Below are 27,459 nucleotides of genomic sequence, written 5' to 3' on the forward strand. Positions count from 1 at the left end.
AACACCGTTCAGTATCGCGTGGTGTACCCCTTGTGTCTAATCGTCCGTTTGCGAAGTTGTACAACTCGATTCGCGGGTAAAAAAGTAAACGATTTTACAAAAGTACTTAGATTGCTGGTCCTGTGACGTCTACACCAGCGGTTATGCTGCGAGACGAATAATGGTCCACATCATCCTTAAGACATCTGACCACAGTATCATGTTGGTCGTTTATCTCTTGTTGGTATTATGCACCGGACGTTTCATCGATGCCGAAAAAGGTAAGCCCGTTACACATTATTATAGCTTATAAAAGTTTAGAACACCGCCAATCAAATTTGCTATATCTACTGATTACAGACAAAACGGTATATTTTTTCTTTTAACCAAATAATTAATAAATAGAAAAACTAGGTTGGACTGGTTAAAAATTAAAAGAAATTGAATATGGGTACAAAATATTCTATAAACATTAAAAAACAATAAAATTATTACCTAAAGATATTATTTATTCATCAAAAAAAAAAAAAAAATGTAGTTTTATTTTTGTTTAATTTTTATTAATTTAATAATTAAAAAATGAAAAGAATAAAACTTTTGATATGATGGAAAATTTTCAAGTTTTGTCGAAGTAATATAATCAATATTTTGAAGTGTATAATTTTATAATTCCTGACATCAAAAATAATTTGTTTAAATGTTTGATATGGTTTATAAGTTTAAAACCTATATAATTAAGATTTTTCACAATTACCAAACATTTAATATACATACATTAGTAATTTATGTAATGGTAATGTAACATAACCATTTATTTTTGAATTCTAAATAAAAAAAAAAAAATTTAAAAATACATAATTTCGTCACAATTCAAACCATAAATACTTGTTATAAATAACGTCGTTCAACACTATTTGAGATGTTTAAATGTGTAATGAAACAAAAAAATTATTATTCATAATCGTATCGTTTCATATATAGGTGTACCTGTTATTTTCAATTATTTTCAAATGATATTTTTTCGTTTACAAGCTATTTCAAATTTTAATTTTACACTACAAATATACGACTCTGTGTATAGAGTTAGGTCAAAAAATAAACTGTGTGAACGAAATATATACTCCATACTATACATACGAACAATTATTAATTGACACGCGCGTCATATTATTATGTTATTAGAGCAAATAGTTTATTTTTCTCATTGGTGACATATCAGGCACGGCGTGTAGTATTATAACAACAATTATTACGTCACGATTCTAATTGGTCATGACAAGCCGTCGAATCCATCACAGTCATAAATCTGCATTAAAATTATATAATCTATATTAATTATTATCAACACCGCTATAAGCAGCACATAAATTGTCTAGTCTATTAATTCAAATTTATTTTCAAAACGTTTGCGTTGTTCACGCGTTTTTCCGAAGACGTTAGCTGCAACACACGTTACCAGAGACCGACTTTGACGTTATAAACTCGTATTCTGAAAAATGTATACATTATGGTAAAAAAAAAATTTCTGTATCGAATTTCGTAAATACCCATTGAACACGTTTCCCGACCGACCGGTGGTATGCGTGTAACGAAAAACAGACGCCGATACGAAAAAACACGTGTTGGAGTGAGTGCTCGTATAATACTATTTATGTATATATCTAGTGATGTTGTATATATTGTACATGTATGTTCGAGCAAGAGATGGCCGTGCGTATAACTCATTTTTCCGTTCCCCCGATAGTACAAATAATAAATAATTATAATATAACCCGTTGGGCCATAAACGTCGATGGAACAGTTTCTGGAGTACAAACACGTTGCGGGAATATAACTATTTACTATATAATACATGTATAATATATGTATATATATATATATATATATATATATTACATACATTAAACACTCATCTGAAACAGCAATAGGCGATTACGGACATATCCCGCGTTAGTGAGTGTGCGTTGTTCAAACACGCGCGCTTCTAAACGAGACGCGCGGGCGACAGACCATAAGGTTATTTCCGACTTGAAACCCCGTGTAACGGTAACAGGAAGGTGAGAAGGGGGTCTCCGCCATACGAGCACACGAAATCCGAGATAGACCATCATAATATTAATATCGTGTACTAACGAGGCGCCGTTCGTATACCGGGCACGAGACTTTTTTTAATCGGAAATAATTGAGCATGATAAATGCGAATTTTCTCGCGCCGCCGAGTTCAGTGCGTACACCCGTCGCGGTTTGGGTTAAAAATACCCGCGGACCGGCCAGGGCAATAAATACTTCGCCTATCGCATACGTATGGTATACGATTATAATAATATCATACGAACGCACGTTTTCCGGGCAGAGAGTCCACACTCGCGACAGACGCAATACCATAAAATACGATAAATTTCACGTCATGATGTAATATTATTGAGACTGCGGCGTGCCCGAGCGGAAAAATATACTGTACGTCGTCGGGCGGGACGATAAATCGCAAAATCTCTTGACCGGGTGGTCCACGCACGCGCGCGGAAACTCTCCGCGGGACCCGACACCGCGTTTGTACGCGGATAACCGTCTTGTTATCGTACCTACATATTATTATTATTATTATTATTATTATTATTATTATAAACTGTACGTACGATTTCGATTGTCTTAAATTATATCATATTTTTTTGTGTTGACAGCAAAGTGTTGCGGCCGCGTGACCGGGAACTGTAAGAGAGCCTGCGAACAAGTGAGTACCCAAACACCTATATAATATATAATATTATCATACACGCGTATGTGTACAAATATTATAAACGACGCGTGTGCGACCATCACGTGTCATGCACCCATTATATTGTGCTTATTGTGGTTCGTACATACATACGAGCTAGTACACAGAGCTGTATTATGCTTGCCTAGATATATATAATTTTATAAAATTTTGACGTGTGCGTGCTTGAGACGTAACGCGATACACGTCACTTGGACGTATACGCATATATATGTATGTGTATATATAGGGTACTGTATTACGGGCTCCGTGGTGTATAGGTACATCATAAATTACATTGCTACATTGCTCTACGCAGATAACACTGCACACAGTGTACTGGAGGTACCTACATACGCGCGCTCAAACATTAAAATATTGCTTTTGAACAATATGATAGTCATATCGAATACTGCAGAGTGATGCGGTGACCACGACCGCGGGTTGAGCCTCGACCACTGCCTTTGCACAATAATGATAATAATAATAATCATAATGATGAATATAGTCTTGACGACCGGCCAAGTGTTGTACAGTTGTGCGTTATGAATTATTGTTTGTATGCCGACAACGCATCGACCATATGAACGAATGATGCAAGTTTTGCCAAGACACGTCTGCTTTCATAAATTATTTCGTCCGTCAGATATTATTATACCTATAATATTATATATATCGCGTATACCTACCACCGACTGAATTATAATGCAACGTTTTATACCGAATACGTTTCGTAGAGCGCGTGAAATATATTTTTCAGTTTTTCACTCTCGTATACCTCTTACACGTATTATGTTATACGTGCGCATAATTTTGAATATTGTTAAATGCAGCATAGTGTCATCACGAATAGTCGAAAAAGTAAAGTCTTTTTAATGAAAAACGTGCTACAATTTTCATAATTCAATTTTGTATTTATTATTTTAAGCCCTGTTCTAGAATTTACTATTATAAATATAATCAATGAAAAATTACTTTATTTTTTTATCATTGTTGATTTTTTTATAATTCTGTGTGTTCTAAAAAAATATATTTTTCAATATCTATTATAATGTAAATAAAAAATTATATAGAACTAAATTGCACAACAAATCTATTATCAGTGCTTGTAATAAACTATTGCTAGGTAATAATTTAAAACTTATAGTTAATTATAGTACAGTATACAAAAAATAAAAACTGTATCCACCGATTCATTCTTTCTTCCATCAACCTAAACATAAAATGAAAACACTAATAAAAATTTTTTTGGTTGAAATATTTAAAATTTTCTTCCAAAAAATATCCTGCAGTTTTATAATTTGATACATTTTCAAAAATATGTATAAATAGTGTTTTAAACAGCCATATAGTATTTACAAATGTATACAAACATAATATATGACTGAAAAATATGTGACACAAAGAATCACTCTGAACATATACTGTTACATCAAAAGACTCCGTTTACTATTATGATTTATACTAAATATTAGTATTAATTATTATTGTATAGTACTCGGTAGCGTATTATAATTTATAAGCTATATAATAGAACAATAATTTCTCTGCCGGCCAAGTGTTTGATTGTTCGTGTCCACAAGAAAGAAGCGCAAAAAAAAATATAACGCCCCGGTGACAGGTGTATTATGTGAATTTGCATTTTTTTTATTATTATTATTATTCTCTTACATTAAATTTGTTTCGCACACAATTGTTGTTATCATTCTATTCACGAATCGCGTCCTAACACCTTGCTTGCGACCGGTCTGTCGTCTGAATGGTTACCGTATAAGCTGTACAAATCATACAATATATAATAATATAAAATTTACTGATTAAGAAATAATAAAAAATATGATAATATAAATAATAATATAATAATATGTTCGTCAAGCATAAAAGTCTTGTATTATTCTTATTTTATTGTTTGGTATTGTATTATATCCGTATAGTAGGTAAACACATTGCACACGTATGCATAGCGTGCACGAATAACATTATTTTGACCACAATACCTATACACTTTACGTGCAAGTCATCTGGCTGTCTGCTAAAACGTAATAAACATTTATTGGATTCTAAAACAATATTATTTACGATTTTGTTATTCTCGTTACAAGATTTAGATAACTGTAATTAAAATCATCATAGCTACTTAAATAGCTATAACAACCATCTCTAAATTAACATAATTATTATATATCGGGAAAAACTCGGTATATTTTCACTTTATTTTTGCGTTATACGTTTGTATATATTTATAGATGAAAATCGATTACAATTAATAATTATTTATCATTTTAAAATGCCTAATTAAGCGAAAAAAAATATTGTATTACTTCACTTGAAAAATATGTTGTCGTGGTTTAATAACATAATACATATATTACAATAATACTTAAAATGCCTTGTATTTTTAACTATAAATATCTAGAATCAATAGAATTCAAATTTTAAGTTGTTTTTGTACATTCCTATAATACAAGGATTATAAATATTTTTCTTTTTAAATTTTTTCTACCAAAAACAAAATTTTAATTTTGTTAAATATTTATTTAAAGTTTTTAATATTTTTACTTAAACGAATCAATTTGTATTTTAATACGTTTTTAAGAAATCATAATATATTAATATTATGTACAAATACTTAATAATGCTAGAATATTTTTTATTTTACGATTCTAAGAAGTAACTATTGTTTTTTTTTCAATCTTAGCTTAGATACACATTTTTATTTAAATTAATAGCTTTAAAATAATTTTACTCAATTTTAACATTATTTACCAAACATTTTCAATCCTTGAAATTATAATAGGTTGTTGTCGTTCCATAAATAATATTTATACAAAAAAAAAAGATTTTTTTTGTCAGTCGATGGGCTGCAAAACTTTTCTAACTACGCCTCCATTTATCGGCAATGTTAATGATTCCTATTTGATTTTCATCAATTATACATTATTATAAGTCATAACTTATAACATGCTATAATTGAAACGATTATATTATTAGCGTTATTGTTACCTCTCAAAAAAAAATATATATTTTATTCATAATATAATAATACAGTCTCGAATAGAAGTGCAATTTTGTTCAAACAACACGGACTGTATAATGGTATTAAAATGTGCGCCTTGTACAAATACGATCGCGTATACAAATATATATATATAAATACACGGACGGAATGATCAAATATACGATATTATGTTTGACGTATCGTGTGCGGTACGTATGAATCCGAGCCAGGAGTTTTATTGCCTTCGTTGTGCGGTTTTATTGTGTCGAGACATAAAAACCGTCAAGAATTTTGTGCGATACAAAAACAAAAAAAAAATAACAAATAAAACGTTCGTTTCGAATATTGTCTATTATAATAATATATCTCTATGCGTGGTGATAATAATATTATTTATCCAGTAATTCGGTCTCGATTTTATGTACTTTGACGGCAGCACGCCAACCAATTAAAACACGGCTCACCTATCTGTTATGAGATAGAACAGCATTACAGGTATTTCAGTATGCTTATAACGATGTATTTTTGTTGAAGCGAATTGATGTATTACATTTAAGTTCTGTGGATACAAATTTACACCCAATTTTGTCTAAAAAATAATTTAATTAAGTTCGAAAAATTTCTTAGTTGAGTCCAACAAAAATTTAAAAATCTGAAATAAAACAAATTTTGTCTTCTCTTTTTATAGACTTAGGAGTTAGGAATGACAGTTATAGTTAGAGTAAAAAGTTTAAAATAATAATAGAGTAATAAAGTTTCTATTGATGAAAAATTAGACTCAATCAGACGCATCATCGAATGGAATTCATCCAAAAATATTATTTCAAATCTATATTTTAAGACTGAGCTGTATAACTCCCAAACGGGCATGTCATTCATTCATATATGTGCTCAATAAATATCCGACTAAACGCACGATATTCGTAACATATTTTATTATGAGAAATGAATAATAAATTAATCAGTGATCGATTAAATGCTTAATATGTAACCGATATAAACATCAACTACAAATCACTGGCGAATTTTAAACAAACGTTATTTGTGCAGTAAACGATGCAGAAACTTGAAAACACGTCCAAACATACCACACGTCCGGATTCGACGACAACGCCCAAAATTAAACGATTAAAGTTTTAATTTTGAATACACACGAAAACGCGCACAATTAATCCGAGCCCATTTTATGTAACAATATCTACCTAAGTCGTTTACGTTTCAATTATCGAATACGTCATATTATTATATAATAATTATCTACTTCAATCGACTTGATTGGCAACTTATAGAGTTTAATATCTTATACAAATTATAATATATGTGTGAAAAAAACAACAACGATAGTTTTCTGAGAATTTCTGCTAAGTGAAAAAACGGAAAAGTTTCTTTGCTTATAGTAAGTAAATAATTTCGATTGTAATAAATAATTTAAATTTGAATTCAATGATAATCATTTTATTTAAAATATTGATTTTTTTCTAAGGATATTTTATAAAATAATAATTGTTATATTTAATAATTTATGTTTCTATTAATAGTGGACTAAATAGATACACCTATGATACGTTAAACTAATTTTTACCAGAAAAAATCACGTATTATACTGCGTATTTTTTTAAAAACTTTTTCATTAACTATATAAAATATTAACTTAAGTTGAATAGTGTAGTGGATAAACATTTTACTAGAAGTTTTTTCCTGTATGTCAGTTGTGTCACAAATGAAAACTTCAAGTACCTACTTTTAAATTTAATTAAGTACCTAACTACTCGTTAGGAATTTGAATTTTATTCATCAAAAATGTTTAAAAAATATCCTACTTTACAGTGTAAAATTAAAAATGTTAATTGTTATTCAAAAACTTAAAAAAAAAAAAAAATGGTGTTTTATAATGATTTTCTAATATATAAAATATATTTTAAAATACGTAAATACTTTTCGAAATTCAAAGTACTGAATGCTTATTGTTAAATGATTCATTAATTATATCATATCTGTTATCGGCTGCTGTAGCAGATTAAATTAGTTTGAATATATACACAACAGTCAACAATTATTAATCGGTATAATTACGCGAAAAAAAGCTTTGATTCTTGGGACGATGAGTGAATAATATCCTGACCTGTTGTTAACACACGATTACGCGATGCATGCACGATGAACCGTTCGAATATTGATAATAGTCGCAGTATTTATTATATTGAATAGTTATAATATTATTGAATGCTTCATAATCTATTATAATTTATAATATTATACGACGTCATGGACAAAGAAGATTTTGAGTGATTCTTCCTACTGGGGAGACCACAGTAGGAATACGAGACGATACCTATCGTCTGTAGATCATCATTGCAGTCAAAATCATTCACTACTAGAGATGTCATATAAAATACTATTTATTAATATCATGATAAATTACATTTTATGAAGAAAAAAATACATTGCGATTGATTGATACAATATAATGTTGGATCGAGATTGCGTTGAAAAAAAAATAACCTCTTCAATATGAATTATGTCGGAATACCACAACCACACTTATGATCGTGTAATACTAACATATTATTAGGTATATATTATGGTGAATATACCAGGTATATAGTATTACAATATTCCGAAGTCGAACGTATCCAATGACCACCTCAGATGAAGATAAAAATTAAACGGCTATTTATTGATGTCATGAGATTGGTCGGAGGTGTGAGATTATCTAAACAGCTGCCAAACGTAACGAGTGAAATTTACATATTGATACCGCATAAGGCGACAATTATCTCGACTCACATTAAAAAATCCATTAAAACCGCATTAGCATTCATCATTTGCATATTATAGCCACCTAGGTTGGAAAACACTCTAAAGTAACGTTATGACCGTGTATAATGACGATATATGCATGTATACTACAGTATAAATACGCCACTTAAACAATCAACATAACTATTTTAGAGAGACGTTTGTTATTTTTTTTTTTACGTATACACTTCAACTAAAAGTTAAAAACAATTATTAAATGATTTGTGCAGATAGTATTTGAAGATGCGAGTTCAATATTTTTTGTTGTTATACAATCGTTCATAAGACTATACTATAACCATAATTTCTCAACAAAAACAGAAAAAAAATATGCTAAGTGTTACGCGAAAGTACACATACGAATAGCGTGATTAGGATAACACACACAATATTATATTATTAAAGTATGTGAAATACAGATACTTAAATACTATTATATTATTATGGTCACTAAAATTAAATATAATTATAAATATTTGTATAATTATGTCTTAAATAATAAATAGTACGTATTTATTTGTCTGCAAAGAATTTATTTAAATTTAAAGTATATTTTGACAATGAAATCATTTATTAAAATAGTCATCATAATTTTATTATTATTAATTCATGAGTTAAAAACCTTGTGTGTCTTCAAGTAAATAAATGAAGATTTTATTGAAATGAATAAAATACAAATAACGAAATTGAGATTTCAGTAAGTATCTCAGCGTAGACTTTAAATATTATATATAATAGGTAGGTATATTATATTTTATATGCATACTGCAGTTATATTCAAATAAAACTTATTTTTTAAGTCGTCCAATATTTCACACTCTTTTACGATTTACGAATGGTAAGTACATCGTACACATACCTAACCTAAATATGCATGATATTATTCTAAATAACAATACAATATATAAGTACTTATAAGTTGACGACACATGTTGTCCTTTCTTAGCCGAATGACAGAAATAATAATGTGTGTCGTATGCCCATACTTTATTATAATTTTTATGATTAAGTTTTTCCTCCTTTACACGTACACAATCAAACTGAATGCTGACGCACGTAGCCTGTATATATTATGCACTATATTGTTATGTAAATTTTTCGAATCATTTTTTTTTTTTTTTTTGTTCGTGAGTTTTGTGCTCGGTGTAATCCCTTCAACCGCGTTTTCTTTGACAAGATGTGTACCTACACACTTGCGTGGTAATAATATATGTGTATACGGCTATATACGCGTCCACCCATAACCCAGACACCCAGTTCGACGCATATTCAAGGACGACTTCACATTCAGGGATTTGTGGCTGGTCGTTCGGTTCCAAACAGCGCTAAGTGTGCACACGCAGTGTCGCAGTCGGTATTATAGTGCCAGAGACGGCTAGATAAATTATTATACTAAGTATTATTATGTGTATACGCGTATTTCGGCGCGCACACATGTCCACGGTTCAGCATGTGGGAATGTGAAATGTGCGGCGAGGGCTGAAAAAACATTGACACGTTTTTCGTGTAAAATATTATGGTCTATCGGGCCGAAACAATATTATATTTTATAATATCGTTCTCCCCGAACGAATGAAAATCTATTTAACCCCAAACAACGGCGTACGAATTACGTATGTTTAGGCTATTTATCGCGCGATCGTCTACGATGACGTTTTTCGTTCGTAATGTTAAACATTTTCATCTCGTTTGTATAGTTAATTTCATTATTATTTAAGCAATTTTTTTTTTTTTTTTTTTTTTTTTATCTAATCTCGAAACTCGTTTTGCCGTTACCAATCGAATCGATGATGATCTTGAACGAATTATCTGTTGATAAAAATAAACGTACACATCAAAGTACGCGGACGAGTTCTGAATTATTATAATTATTATTTTTGGACACATTTCTTGCAATCGAGTTCACACACACGTTCATTATCAAATTAGTTAGCGCGTCATTTTGAATTATATTCTTAATACATAATTTTTTCTATTTTTCTTCAAACGTAAATCTATTAAAAAATTAAACAGTAATTAGTTCCAAACCATGATAATTATTTTTAAACGAGATTTGTAGTAGGGGAATTTCATTTCACCCTAATAAATGTCAACGTAATCTGTTAATGAGTTTCACATGGGATCAACAGTCATAACTTTTAACACTATTTATTATTATAAATTTATAAGTAAACATTATAGTTTGAATTTAATTCCAAAAAATGATTGAAAAGCGCATTCTTTTCAATTACATATTGGCTATTACGTATATTTCTATTGCTTAAGTAATTGTATTATTAATTTTCCGTCAAAGTTAATTTAATAAATTAAATAAATATAAATTACCAATTAAATTACTATAAATATAAATTAACATCGTTATTTTTTTTTCAAAGGTTATACGGATTAAAAACAGTGTTATAAGCATAACAAGTATTTTTGTTATCTAAATTTATGTTAAACTTTAATTAAGCGCTATTTAATTCAATGATATAATTATTTTTAACGTTTACAGTTTATTATAATTTGTTGTTGTTACTATCATTATTATTTTTTAACATTTACATATAAAATATATAATTAAATTTATATAAGTAAACTTATTTACTGGACGAAGTAGAGTTATTTAAAAACGTATTAAATTCATTTGACCATCACTTCCGGTGAAATCGTCATGTTAATTTTATCATTAATTGAATTCTGGACTGAACATTTATATTATACTCTATAAGCCAATTTGGCTTTGAAAACAAAAATAACTTAAGGTATGAAAAATTCAGCTAATGAGTTATTCGTTTTTAAGCCCGGAGAATAAGTTTTTATCAGAAAAAACTAACCGAGAAATAGAAACAATATAAATCTGAAACGTTAAAAAATGTTGAGTCTTAATATCCACCGACCTCAATGATATAAAATGCAAATATAACACGATGTAATGTTTTTTTTTTTATATTAAATATTCAAACCGTATTTTTCATGATAATAACAATAACAATAATAATAGTAATAATAACAAAACGTGTATCGTTTACGTTATTTTTTCGAGAATGTGTCTTTTTCACGTGATAATAATATTATATACTCATACTGTACTATAACAATATGTATAATATTATATCATAATAAGGCGCATACTGCATATATTTTAATGTGCGTGTGACGACCGTTTCCGGTGGTGGAACTTAGACATGCGCTTTTAACTTTTTCACTCGGGATTTCGGTGATAAAATATAAACTAGGTCCAAAGTCCACACAAACGACACTGATCGGAAAATGAGCGAGCGCGGATAAGCGGCAGAAAAATCCGTCAATATTATGGCAAGTATTCGCAACGCGTATCTGTAGACGCTTAACAGGAATGTTTTGGCGATAAGACAATGAACCCTTCCCCCTATGACCGTATTAATATTTTTTTATGTCATTCTATTATTCTAATATTCTGTTATAGCTATAGGTTATTACGATTATTGTACATACGATTGCAATACTATTAGATTTTAGGGGCATTAGTATATTGTAATTCCACTACCACTCCGAATACATTATTTGTTGTCAGTATTGTGACGTTCACATTTTGACTTGTACTGAACGCTGAATTGGACCAATATTGTTTTGTTGCATATTTTAATCAATGAACATATTATTGCACAATTTAAATTCTTAAGAACTTTTTTAATAAAAAAAAAAAAAAAAAAAAAGTAAAATATATTAACAATTACTTCAAAACATCACATAATGTTTTTTTGAATATCTGCTTTACGACGGAAAACACTGGTGTTGTTTTCCAGCATCGACTACCGTACAGTCCCACCACCCTGCATACAACGTGAATTCCGCACACGTGTGCTTCTTCCGCGTCGCAAATGCAATAACGAGTGAGTAAATATATACATAAATAACCCACGATACACCTATGCCTGTGTAATAAATAAAAATAATAATATAATATAAATCACAACGCGCCCTTTGCTGCTCGTTAAGTATTATTACACGCGAGTGTAAGTAGAATACTGCTACGTGTGAACGTGCATATACATATACATATTATCATAGAATATGAGTGTGTGTATGGGGCCAACTCAGCCAAGGTGTCCCGTCTATCGCGCGGATGTCTTAAATCAACCGGTGCACCGCCGCAGTCTTGGTAAAGTTAATAGGCAAACAAACAACGGATGACGACGACGACGACCCGACGCTGGCCGACGTCCAAACGCGGTCTAAAGACAACATTTCAATTACATAACATTCTTATTAATATAATATAATATTATTGTTTGCTGTTGTTATATTATTATTATGTTAAATTATCGCGGGCGCAGGGCCGCGATACGTCGTACACCGCAACAGTGCAACGTTAGTACTATTTTAAATACATGGCCGATCGGACTATCCGTTGGAAACCGGCACAAACCGCCGCGGCGACTTTTTTTCGATCGTTTTTATTTTTTCGTAATAATAATATACCGTTTTGGCGACGACCTCCGACTGGTATTATATTATATAATATAATATTATATATTAATATAAATAATAATGTGTACGATCATAATATGACCGTATGCCACGAAACGCAAAACGGGTTTTTGTTCGTCGTTGCGGGGTGCATCGTACGTATGCGCGCACTCGCGTCTCTTCCACCGAAAAAAATCTTTGTGTTATTATTATTATTATTATTGTACACCAACATAATATTTTATTGTCCGCGTGTGTGGGGGGTTGAATATTTTCAAATATTTAACCGATTGCTGCGGGAACAAAACATGCATTTCTTGTTCGTTCAAACTCGAATTTTTACATATAAATCACACGAGTTTTTAAGGATGTATTTATCATTAAATCAATGACAGTTTTGAGTATCACGTTTAACCACGCGTGTATGAGCCTTTTATCCGTACGATGTTTCGATATTTTAAAATTTATTTTTTTTTTTTCACTTTATTCGCCCGATTTGGTCTCGAACCAAACCAACTGCAGAAACCTATAGTGAAAGGATCGGCGTTGACCACCCTTATAAATGTCGTGACGCATACTACATGCTGCACTCAATATATAGGTACGTTATTACTTATTAGTATAGCGTACCACTGGAACTGTTTTATTGAACATTAAACAGGGTGAATAACCGTGCAAGACTATTATATCTGCAGGTACGCCACTTACGACTTATTATATCGTGTTATAGGGTACCTACATTAATGCTATAGGTTAAAATATTATTTTTGAAATAATAGTCGACTGCCGGTGACACGCATATCCAAGTTCTGCTCAAATACAATTATAATATATGACGTACTACCATGCCATTATAGTACTCTGCTACTATGAGTTAAACGAATTTATTATTTTCAAACAATGATAGCGTCTTTCATTTAAATATTGATCCTTATTGTATAATATGTATAGTCGTATAGTTTGAAAAAAAAAAACAAGCCGTCACGTAAGTTGCGTAGGTACAACTTTGAATAGTTGGGTTATAGTCGTGTATGCTATACATTTATAATATACTGTTATGTATCGATATAGTCCACGATGTCCACTTCAATATTATTTCGAATTAAAGTCTAAGTATATACAGATATAGATACTATACAATATAATATAGTTTGTATATAGAATATTAGATCGTGTCTAATTATTTTTAATTATTTGTTTACCCAAGATAATAGAATTTAAAATATTTTGCTCGGCAAGACTTCCAAACGTATTACAATCACATTGCTATTTTATTAAATTACAGTCTAATTATATTGTTGCTCTGACAATTGTTAATTGTTAATTATTAAAATCACTGATTTTAGTGTGTCTGAAATTAAAATAATTTATATGAGCGTCATATAACTATAATATGGTCCAAAACATATTTAGAGTGTTAGAATGTGGATAGTTTGCCAAACATCGCGCGCGTACATGCCAATTCATTATTTTTAATTCCAGAAAATGTTAAATGATTTTATACTTTTTGAAAAAATAATTATATTTTAGTGTATTTCAAGGATGATAAATTGTATTAATACTAATTATTCATTTATTTAAATAATTCAAAAACAAAACGATACAAAATTGTCACAAATACTCATATAATGTAATAAAATGTTTCTAGTATTCTTATTTTAAATTTATGTATTAAATTATTTATCAAGCGCCTTTAAATCATATATAATAGTTTTAATAAACTAATAACATTTTCAACTAAAAAGTACAATTTACGACTTTTTAATTTATGTTAAATTTATAATAGTCCTATATACTCATCGTTATCGTCTCTACGAGTAACCGTTTTATTTATAAAATATTTCAATGATTAAAATATTATATTCTAATGAAGTCTTTTATCATATTATACTCCACCATAATGCCATTATTTTACTTCTACCTCCTCGGCGCCTACTATCACTTCTATCACCTATGACTATGACTACAAGTTAATACCAATTTATTAGTATACTCTACTACTATTTACCAATGATCGTATTAATAATACAATTTTTACAGATATATATATATATATTACACTTGTTACAGTAAAAGTAGATTAATATAATATGCCCAAATCCGAACTTTTAAACGTTAGAAATTTTTTGTTCTTCATTTTTAAACCATATAGTTTCGTTACTCGATAAATTAAGACACTATTCTACTTAATAGCTAATAGATAAATACATTCTTATAGTATTTAGATTGTACAGCGATTGTAATAATTGTCAATTCGGGTAGTGCATTTTCTTTATCGTTCGTTGTCTATCAGCACTCAGCAGTGTTATAATAATGTTTTAAACATCTTTAACGATTAATTGAGTACCCCAGTACCAACTCATACGCTGTTTATAAATGACGGGAAACGGAAGAATACTGAATCGCGTAAAACGGATACGGCATTGGGTGATTTCCGCGTACAACTAGAAAAAAAAATTAAATAAAATGTAAATAAAAAAAAAAAAAAAAAATTAAAAACAGACTAACATTATATTATACAATATTATTCTACGGGACTTGCATCGATAACGAACCGAATTCCTGGTTATTTGTCGGACACGTACGCTCGCGGGGCCGATACCGTCGCCGACGTCCGAATTCATAATCGAGAGAAAAATAATAGTATTAAAAAAAAATGACATTTATATTATTATTATATATGTATATATATTGTGTATATTATTTACCGATTGTGTTGTTTTTACTTTTATTATTATTGTAATCGTTCAAATGCATTTGTCTTTAGGTTTTGTATTTTTTTTTTTCATTATTCAACGCGCCGTCCACCGCATGTACACGTTACACGAATAATATAATATAATACTCGCGTATACTCCCCTACAAAGAATAGTACTTTGAATCATGCATTTTCTGTTTAGGCATGCGTGACGAATACTGAAAAATTAATAGGGTTACTGAATTATTAATTGTACATAAATTATACAATAATTCATAAAACTATACAAATTATAGAAAAAATAACTTAATAAAAATGATACAAGAAGATATAAAAAATCGAAAAAGTACAAAATGAAAGTTTAAAAATCAAATTCATTACTTCCTATTTTAAAAGTTTTCCTACGAAAACTATGTGATACAATAAGCTAAAAATAAAACATTTTTCCACAAATTTACAGCCTTAACAACATTATTATATTATTTTAATACGTATAATATATTATGTGTGTTTGAGTATTTTTCTCCTTGTTCCGGCGTGTGACGGGTTAATTGAAATGTCGAAAATCAAACGGCCCGCGGCATGCGGCGGCGCGGCACAGGATCTACGGACGTATTACATTAGTGACTATTATTATATTATTATTATAGTAAACACGATAAATGAAAACCAAACACCACTTAACTACTAAAGATACAATATCCGCCCATTATATATACTAGAGGTGGCATTTAAGGGGCGTTAAGGTGTAGTTTGGCACTTCTATTTTTTTCTGCATCTTGTTGGCAATACAATTTACAAACGATGCATAAAAATTCAAATATATCATGAAAATTATATTGTTTATACTATAATATGAACATAAAGGTAATGTGTATTTATAATTTATAGATGTTTATTTTGATATGCATCATAACAAAAGCTACTTCCAACTTTCCATTTTTTTTTTTTTTTTAATTCGTTAAAATATTAAATGTATAACTTTTCACTGTGTATATAAAATACAATATCTATTTACTACAATGAAAAAAAGTATTCTGACGATAAAAAAAAAATTGGTCTACTTAAACTTTAACATATTTATTGAATACAAATTAAAATTACACTATTTTTATATAGTCTTATTATAATATACGCAGTTCGTTAACAACTATAGCAATAACACGATGACACGAAATATATAGTTATTGTAACTTCCTCGTATATAATATATTAATATATCAGGTCCATGATTTTGAACCAAAAATATTCATCAAGTAAAATGAAAAACAATATCGTTTTTTAAATCGAGTAGGTATACATTGTGCATGCTATGTATACTAACATAATTCTTAAATATATACCAGACGACTATTTTATAATTTTGTCACTTACCGCCACATAATATTCTTTTATACCCGATGGCATAATGTTTGTATATACGGGTTACGTCTTAGTAACGTGTAAGGAATATTATTTTATAATAAAAAATAGGTACAAGTACTTCATATTTCTTTTTCACCGTAATACGTGACAACGTCCTTTTATCTTTCCCTGACTACGCATACTTATCCGGTAAAATATTTTTGAAGACGCTATGTAACATTTAACATAATATAATATTATTATATATTCAGATGTTCTACCTATGTGATTTACATGTAGGTATACGCATAGAAGTATTATATTATTTAGGTTTAATCAAACCTGTAGCCGCGCCACAATCTCATAATAGACGGATAAAAACAAAAATTATACCTTATTAGTCATTAAAAATATTTGAAATCCTAGATTCTCGATAAATATTTATATAATTGAGTAACTCAAAAAATATAATTACATTTTTTAACGACCGAATATCAGTTTGTAAAATCGTATTTTTATTACGTTAATAAATTTGGACGTTTGAGATCTTCAAACTGATTTTTATTGCGTATAAATTATAGCGAAATAAAAATAAACATGTTTTTTTTCTCTGAAAACAATATTTCATAATAACATATATATATAATATACATTGTAACTTATAAGTATAATATATTCGTTATGATATGTAAAATTTTGTTAAAGAATTTTAGACCCTCGCTTATAAAATATGTACACGACTATATAACCAGATGTGACATATATAATTCTCATGACATTAATTCACTAATATTTTACTGTTTCAAGATTAAAAACTAGAGATGTTCATTAATAATATCCAATATTTCCTGTCAGCTCCATGTATCAGAAAAACAAATTCAAGCTGTGCGCACTGTGAGAAATCATATTAAATCTCACCATAAAACCGTCAAATTAAAATAAATATAGTAGCACGAGAAAACATAAACATTTTGATAAATCGTTCTTACGTTAAAAAATATATTTCATATACCTCATATTTTTTGAATTATGATAATTTTAAAATATAATAGAAACAACATGAAACATTTTTATTTTAAATTTATCCAAAAATAATTTCGTATTAAAATTAAGTAAAAAATATAAATATATCTTATACTTCTCATTTAAAATAAACTAAGAAAAATACATAAAAAACATCTAATGAAAAAAAAAATAATACGTTTTTTACTAAATACTCAATACATTTTAAAGACATGTTAATTTTATCTTCACGAATGTATCATGTACAATTATCGTAAGTTATAAATTTATGAAAGAGCTATCAAGATTATAAATGTATAACTTTATGTCATTTTATGAGTTCTGATAACAATCTATCATAAAATAAATTGTATTTTATAAGTACGAAATAGTCGCGTGTAGTAATATATCTTCATATTATAATCTTAGGTAATGTGAAAATAAAATTAATAATATTTAAATGTGGAATATTATGTATAATGTGTATTAATATAAAATAGTTTCATCTAGTGTTCAAATCCATATTAATTTCAAAAAAAAATTTTTTTTTTCAGTTGGCTGTTCTACAAGAATACCCAAAAGACAAAATAGCTGGACGTATAACCGATTTTTATAATCACTGTTCCCCAAAAAATGTGAGTATTTATTCCAATATTTAATTTTATAAATATTATAAATATGATAAGAATTTTTAAAAAACGAAATTATTTCAACATCTAATTATATGGATAATAATGATAATATAGTTTAATGCTAATGTTTGATATTATACGTAGGTATACGTTTTATTTTAAACAATCATTTAGAAAGTTTTCAAATCTAAAAATTTAAACACAAATAACTACACAACAATATATTATCGGTTTCCGTCGGATAATAATAAAAAATCATGTAAATAACAAATACATTTTAAAGTGAATATACTGCAGCGGTGTCGCGTACTTTTATCTGATGTTTCATCGAGTTGTAGTCGGTGTGGTGCAGCGGGAACGGATGATGTCTCCGTATTTAAACCAGTTGTCGTATTCAGAAGTAAAAAAAACCTACACGATATTTTCCCCACAACCGAATATTGAGACAAGAATAAAGACAAAAAGACAAAATAACAAAAAAAAAAAAAAAAAAACACAAATGGAAAACTGGTTGTTAAAAATAATAATAATAATATTAAAATTTTGCCTCCGAATTGATGACAACGATATTGTAATAACATCGTAGCGCGATATAACCGACCGTGTTTACACATAACACGCCCACGCAGGGGTAAAGACCAATGTATAGGTACCTACTCTACTGTTAATAATTTAATATTGGAGTCATTTCGGATAAATCGCGTTCCAGACACACTCGCACGCACAACACGTGTGGGTAATCCGACCCGGCTCTTGGGGTGCATACCTACACATGGTCCGTTTAATCCGACACCGGTCTGTGCATACTGCATATACAATATACATGGCATATATTTATATTCTCGTATTATCTGCTTGCAGGATTTGGCTCGTTTTCCGAAATATGTCTTTTTTTCTCCCTTCGACGTCCGTCGTGCGTGTAATACGCACATATTATATGCATACACGAAAATAGAGTGAAAATTCTAAAATAATTTTACTATAATAAATTACACATAACGATTAACGATACGCGCCCTTTGATCACGAAGAAATGAGAAGAATTTTACTATTATAATATATGTAATAATTATTAAGTATGATGGTTATATTGTTTTATATTTTTGAGAAATCACTACTATCCTTAATATAATATGCAGTTTTCGGGTTTTTATTTGAAAATAAAAAGTTTTTATCTCAGTTTCGAATATATATAGTATAAAAAATCTATATAACTGAAAATATGATATATATTTAACATTTCTAAAAATCAGAATGTTTGAATAAATTAATTAGTTTAGAGAAAAAAATTAGGATGAGCATGCTTGCAGGTGAATCATCCTATAAATAATATCATGTAAAAACGATTTTTTCTTTCTTTCTTGACCCCTCTCCCAACACTCCACACACACACACACATACATACATACGTACCTAAATACACGATATAAATATATAAGTACGCTGGGCATGAGTTTACGTGACGTGATAAATCGACTCGGCTGCCACACACGCGCACCGGGCGCCCGCAATCTTGATGACCACTTATCCTTGTCACCGGTGTCGTGATTTAAAACAACACTATATACTATACAGGCTACCTATATCGTAAACAGTGTACACTGCATATAAATATATATTAAAATAAATACATGTGTGTCCATACGTATATATTCCGTGAGTATTTTATGCTCATGATGCCGTCTGGTGCGCACGAGTTATGGTGTATCGGCAAAAGAGAGAGAGAGAGTGAGTGTATGAATGTATATGTGTGTGATATCAACACGAGAAACGACGCGCAACTATCATAAAATTAAAAACCGCGGGAGTCCGTCTGGTTCTCACGACGATCGCCTCCACGGTCGCTGCGATCGTAGGTATAGACTTATATCTTCGTCACAATATTCCACGTCGGATGTCAAGCTTATAACATTATCTCGTATTAACTATACATGGCCATTAACTACACGATATTATTGTAATTTATTAAAATCAATATTTGAAAACGATAACTACATCTATATATCATGTAATAAATAAAATATGATGATTGACACGTGTACAATCGCGCGTTTGAGCCGTTTGGATAATACGTAATGGTCTATAGCTGCCGAATTAAAACCAAAACAAAAGACTACTACTCGGACGGAGAGATATTAAAAATAACGACGAAAACGGCACGAATAAATAAACACTCTAAGGGTGGTTTAAAATCTATTCACTATTGTTATGATGAAATGTAAAGTGTTCTTACAACATATCGTACGGAATTGTATAATGACGGATTATCGAGACGTTTCAAATATTATGTACTCCAGCTACGCCGAAGTAGACCAGAACAAGAACTGTAGTATTATGTTACCCGCGGGTTGTTGAATTTGAGGTGAAATTCGGACAACTTTTAATTTGGTGAAAAAAATTCGTATTTAGAATATTTTGCAGTAAGCGCATAAACACCAAATAATATCGCACGGCTATATTATTACAGAGAGTTGCGAGTGCGCGCTCGCCCAACCTGTCAGCTGCGTCAAACGACGTCAATCGCGAGCAACGTTTAACGTCTTCTATGCACCTGCAAACTGCACAACAATAATATAATGCCGTACACGAGTATTCGTTTTCTTTTTCTTCAGACATTTCTGCAAATCGGCCCGTTTGTGCTTCCCGTTACGTTCGCTTTTTTTTTCTTTCGCCGTTCCACCGACAGCCGCGAATCAATGGACGAATATTTCGCATCAACGCGCTATATAATATTATATCGGCGTGTACAGTATAATACGTATAATACCATACGATATAATATGATATATACTATACTATATAGCCGGCAGCAATAATGGAACGCATTCGTCATTCACGTCACTATCGCATTGCTCTTGACGACTGCTCCAGTATAGTAGACATCGCCCATTATTATTATTATCGCTTGACACACAAAACGATTTTCGCTCTATAATAATATTATATACGTGTATGCATCGTATTGTGTTGTGCACTCCTATCTCTCGTCAAAACGTACCGCGCAGGACCGCCGTCGATAAACCGTCCAAACGACACTTGGAATACCGCGCCGAGTGGGATCACGATCTATATACCCTATACCCACAACCCACATCTAATAAATACGCGTATCGCCAATCACAATGACATTACTATAGGATAATACCACCGCCGCGGCTGCGTAATACGAAACGTATGGTCGTTTATTTGACACTAAATTTCGGTCGCGCGATATATTGTTACACTGTTGCTGCGTTGCTGCACCAGTTTGTCGGCGGTTTTGGATCGGAGTTTGATATTATTAAATAAAAAAAAAAAAAAAAAAAACAATAAACGGCGTAGGTGCAATATACTTGCGCGTATCTCCCGCCCGTTTTGGAGACGCTATTAAACAGGTAGGTTATACACACTGCAACGAACAAACGTCGCGGGACATGTAATAAAATTAAGTAGGTACCGTGCCGTAAAATAACTCTCAGCGGGACGTTTGGGGTTAGGCCCACCAGACGCGCGCTCAACGTCGGTCTGGTGCACGTCATGAGGAGTCCGCGGGGGCGAGGTATACAAACCTTCTGCAACAGGGCATGTCGACATCGTAATTCATTAATCTACCTCAAAAAAAGTTTCGTGTCCGTGATAGTAATCTATAGGCCCTTCGGTCCGCGAAAAAAATAAATACCTTCTCGGGACTGGCGATAAATATGTTTGATTTATTAACGAGATACCACTATATATACACTGACACCCGTGCACACGGTTATGTATACGTGTGTTGTAGTTGCAGTGGTTACGTATCCTACATGGGAGGAACGGAGAGAAGTAGACATCAGCTATGCCACTGCTGTTTTTTTCAAAACAAACATTTCCGATTTATTATATTATTATCATACTATCATCTTCATCGTTTTATTATGGATGATATTATAAACGATATTGTAATAGCGATAATACGCAATAGATACGTACGTACCTATGACCTTTTATCCTTTTCTGTGTCCCGCGTTTTATGCATTTTATATGTTGTATTATACTTCTCATCTGCAGCCCGTCAAAAACCCACGCTAGTAAATTATGTCCACGCAATAAAACGTGTCGTCTGGAAGACCTGATTTATACAATTTCTAGTACCTGTAAGGCGTGTGTTTTAAAACCTCCCGGTGGCCATAATATGCGCGATGTAATATTATACGAACTTTATATATATATATGTATAATATAAGAAATAAAATAAAAGATAATTAACGTGTGAATCTTCCCCATTGTACGCGTAACGGAAATATAATGACGACATCTCATCCAGGCCCACCCCTTTGAATTATCGTTGAGAGTGTTGATTTAAACAAATATATCTACCTACTAAAATAAGTAATAATACTCTATAATGGATAAAACGAAGATAGTTAATAGTTGTGTTTTATAGTCAATAAATTAATAGAACTCGTGTGGTGGTTATACACAGTATTCCTACACGTAAATACATTTTCTTGTTTTGTATGATCACTCAATAATAATAAATGTACATAGTGTATTATTATTCCGTACATAGGTGATATTTAATTTATATAAGTACACAATTTAATATTTTGTATAATGTGTGCATAATGATAGTGCATACTGTATATATCGTCACAGTAATTTTCAACGAATGTTTAACTATTATATTTCAAATTTTTAAAATTGTATTATACCTTAATACACACATTTTTACTATAGATACCTGCATATAATTTGAAGTTATCAATCTGTTTTAACATTGTCTCTATTAAGTACTGTGTGTATTGCAAAACCAATTGTTTGGCTTTAAATTTAAAACTAATTATACAATTTATTGTATGCCTACCAAATTATACCTCATTGTATTAGTCGTGTAGTATATAATTATTAAGTATTTATTTTTTGAGTTATTTTCGAAGAGAAAAAACTATCTATTTTGTATAATAATTATTAATCATATTTTATACATTTTATTATGACTGTTATTTTATTCTATAATAACGTATACGTTTTTGATGAAATTACATAGGTATGTTAATACATTACTGTCATTAAAATAAATTAGATTATTTCTTATATATGTAAGCACGTAATAAATTTCCGTTAAAAAATAATATTTAATTTAAAATAACAAAACAAAGAAAAATAATGTTTTTAATTTTTTTGGTATGATATATACTACATATTATACGACTTAATGAATTCCGATTAGGATACCCGATCCTTTATTTCGTTTCGGGGTAAACTGTACATTCGTATAGCTAAATCTTTCGTCCTTACACCCTTAACAAAAAAAAAAATTAATAAATAAATAAATAATAATAATAATAAATACAAAAAACAAATCCCAGGACCACTGCTGTAGACAGCCGGCGGAGGATTATCTGAGGGAGTCCGCCACCGTTCGGACATATGTTATTTATTATTTGTTCGTCATATATTCCTACAAGATATCTTATAATATATGAGTATATGACCCTATCCCATACACTTAGGACAAGTTATATTTATAATATATACGAGTAAACCGATATTGCCTACGCATATTGTAGCAGGTATTCAATATACTACTTCGAGGTTGCTATTGATTTACCACTCTACAAAAATTGTAATTAAATATTTTTAAATATTATAGTATACGCTGTAGATAGGGTATGAGCGTTAATTTTTGAACTCGATTGCGCCGCCTTCTCCGATAACCTACGATATTGCTCCCAAATTCTGTAAATAGATAACATTATCAAAAATAATATTGCAGCGCTAGTATTTATTGCATTAATAATTTCGATAACACGCGTGATAATAATATAATAGCACATATAGCCGCTAAATGTTTAACTATAAATATAATTGTGATTTTTAAATTTTGATAAGTTCGTTAGACGTATAATAATATATCATGGTAATTGGTGTCTTAGTACATTATTAATTATTGTACAATTGTACACAATGCATATATTAATCATACGATTGTATTTTTTGTTCTCAGGTCCAGCACGTTGAATGGTGTATGTCATCTTCAGCTCAAGGTAAATCAAACATAGCATGTATATTGTGTAGTGATGTTTAGAATAATAAATTAAATGAGTTAAAAACACCGCATAATCGGAACTTATTATACTTGTACATACAATTTATAAATTAATTTTACACTTAATATGCAAAATTAAGTAACATTTTTTCAATGAAGATCTTTATTTATTTAAATTTAATGTAAAACAAGAAGAACCTTAAAAAAGTTAAAAATTAAACTAATAAAAAAACTTTATTACTTATTTTTTTTTTATATTTTAAATTGTACTTGATTTTTTGAAGGTCTATTAAGTATTAAAAAAAAACTTTAAATTGTCTCTTATTTATTCTTAAATTAACTAATATCAAACACAAAAATATAAGTGGTAAAATGCCTAGGATTAAAGTCTATATACGTGCAGTAATAAAAAAGGATTTTCTAATGAATTCAGAAATTAGTATAAATCAAGATAGGCCTAATTCATACATAAGTAATATTATAAAAAACGAATATCCTATACAAACAGCTAGAACAAACTATCATACCTGAAGTATAAATATAATACGATTGATAATTAAGTAAGCGCTTGATATCGTATGATACCCTTAAACGATATTGAAATGTATATAATCATAAGGGTAGATATGACGATTATAGAAGTAGTAATGTAGTATAAATATATATTAGTTGTATCGACGTACGTGTCTAATTAAATAGAAGGTCGTGTGTAATTATTTTTAAAATCAAACGGCAGATATTTGTTAATTAAACATGGTTTACACGTACCCGAGTGCCTGACCGAATAATGTGGTCACACGATTAGAGTCATATATGCGTGGTACCTTCCCTTTGTATATAATAATGTATTAAATGACAAGAGAACCAAAGGTGGAAAAAAATGTATACATTTGTGTAAAAATTATTAAATAACATATAAAATTATAGATACTTTTATAAAAATAATACACCTATATAATACTGTTATTATAATATAAATAATAATAATTTTGATACTAAACCTTAAATATTTCATTACAAATAAAATGTAAATTTACATGTGTGTGTATGTATGAAATACATCTTTACAAACTTAAAAAATTATAAAAGTTATATTATTTACCTCACAACAAATTGAAATATGCTCAGAAAAGTGTTTTTGCCAAAATATTCGTTAAAATTACGCGTTGTTTATCTAAAAGAAAATTTTAAACATGTTTGGACTAATTCCGAAAATTCATTCTATGATTATAATTTTTATTACTATAAAATATTTCAAAACAATTAAAAAAAATTGATTAATTACGATCTTTTAATACAATACCGTGTAAGTTTTCACCTCAAACATAAATTTATAGTCTATCCATATCACTGTAATTCTAATTTTTTTTTCATACACATAGTACAAAATAGCATTATATCACCACTTGCCATTTCCCAAAGTTAAATTATATTGATATTTTTTTTTTTGTTAAGCACAATTTTTAATTGTGTTAACCGCTATTCACTTCACATTAGTGTAACTTATACCGATACGGATTATATAGTTATGTAGTTAAATACTTATTATGTTCATATAACAATTAAACAAAAAAACTTATTGTATTATACTTGTATTATTCTAAAAATTTGACATTTTATCGAGTTCATCATAACCTGCAGATAATAAATTAACAGGTTTTGTGGTCTCATCTATCCTATTATAAATCCAATATCCAAAATTAAATCATTAATAAGACTAGAAACCTAAAATTTTGAAGATTTTATAATGTCCCGCTTCTTTTAATTTCGGTTTGGTGCTTATATTACGTATCTAACTACTGATATTTTATACGTATAATAGGAGTGAAATAAACAATATTATCGTGGTATAAATACTATTATTATTATTATACACTATTAAATATTTGCAGGGGAATTAGAAATATCAAAATGTATTATTATGCTGACGATGTTAAATCAGGAAATATTTAGGTGAATAATCCACACTAACTACTAAGCCCTTCCAATTTACACTTCATTTTGATATAATACATTATGTATTATAATTGTATCTAACGAAGTTTGATGATGGTGTGCGCAGATACCGAGATAAAGTGGCTGGATGCGGCTAGGAAGTGCTGCGATGTAGCCAGGTCGGATGGATGCCAATTATCCTGTTTGAACCGAAACGCTGGATCCCGATCGGTACACAGGGACTGCCAAGACGAAACAGATTTCTTCAATTGTCTGCAACACCAACAGGTAAGACCACCATATGTTAGGTACAACCATACATTCATAAGCGTCGTCTCTTTATGTTTGTTATACGAATTATACGTGAGGATTGGAATTTTATCTAATAAGTATATCGATTATTAATGAGTAGCAAAAATCGATTTTCTATAAATATTTATAAAATTATTATACATACAATTTTCTGAGGAAATAAAATATAATTATGTGTATAAGTATGACACTAATATCAAAAATGATACGGTAATGATGATAATAATAATAATAATATAAAAATAAATTTTGAACTAGGTCACTGAAACATATAAATAATCACGATAATATAAATTAGGCAGTATGACAATAACACACAGATGGCAATGATAGTAAATGTAGCTTATCTGTCAGACGGTTGATTGCAATTTGCCGGACACATTAGCATACGACTTTCGGCCAGTGTTTAATAGGTTATTTTAATAATTCATAACGATAATCATGCAACACGATCTTGGCATATTATGTACGTACTCGTACCGCTAAGTATTCATTTTCGTGGAAACTCAAATTAAAATATTACAGTTATTTTAAACAGCACAATTGGATCATAATATTTTGAAGTCCAAA

General features: G+C 29.8%; 1 protein-coding gene across 1 annotated transcript in view; it reads left to right on the forward strand.

Annotated features, from left to right (window-relative positions):
• The window catches only part of LOC112602514 (reversion-inducing cysteine-rich protein with Kazal motifs), a 40,528-nt gene continuing 13,069 nt past the window's right edge, over positions 1-27,459 (forward strand). Inside the window, exons 1-5 of the mRNA XM_025350611.1 lie at positions 1-260; positions 2,661-2,710; positions 18,561-18,641; positions 24,601-24,640; positions 26,705-26,865. Of these exons, the coding sequence (XP_025206396.1) occupies positions 161-260; positions 2,661-2,710; positions 18,561-18,641; positions 24,601-24,640; positions 26,705-26,865 (432 nt within the window). The 5' untranslated portion in view covers positions 1-160. The remainder of the gene's footprint in view (positions 261-2,660; positions 2,711-18,560; positions 18,642-24,600; positions 24,641-26,704; positions 26,866-27,459) is intronic.

The sequence above is a fragment of the Melanaphis sacchari genome, unplaced genomic scaffold, assembly GCF_002803265.2.
Source record: "Melanaphis sacchari strain LSU unplaced genomic scaffold, SCAv2.0 Contig8_pilon_pilon, whole genome shotgun sequence".
Taxonomy (NCBI): domain Eukaryota; kingdom Metazoa; phylum Arthropoda; class Insecta; order Hemiptera; family Aphididae; genus Melanaphis; species Melanaphis sacchari.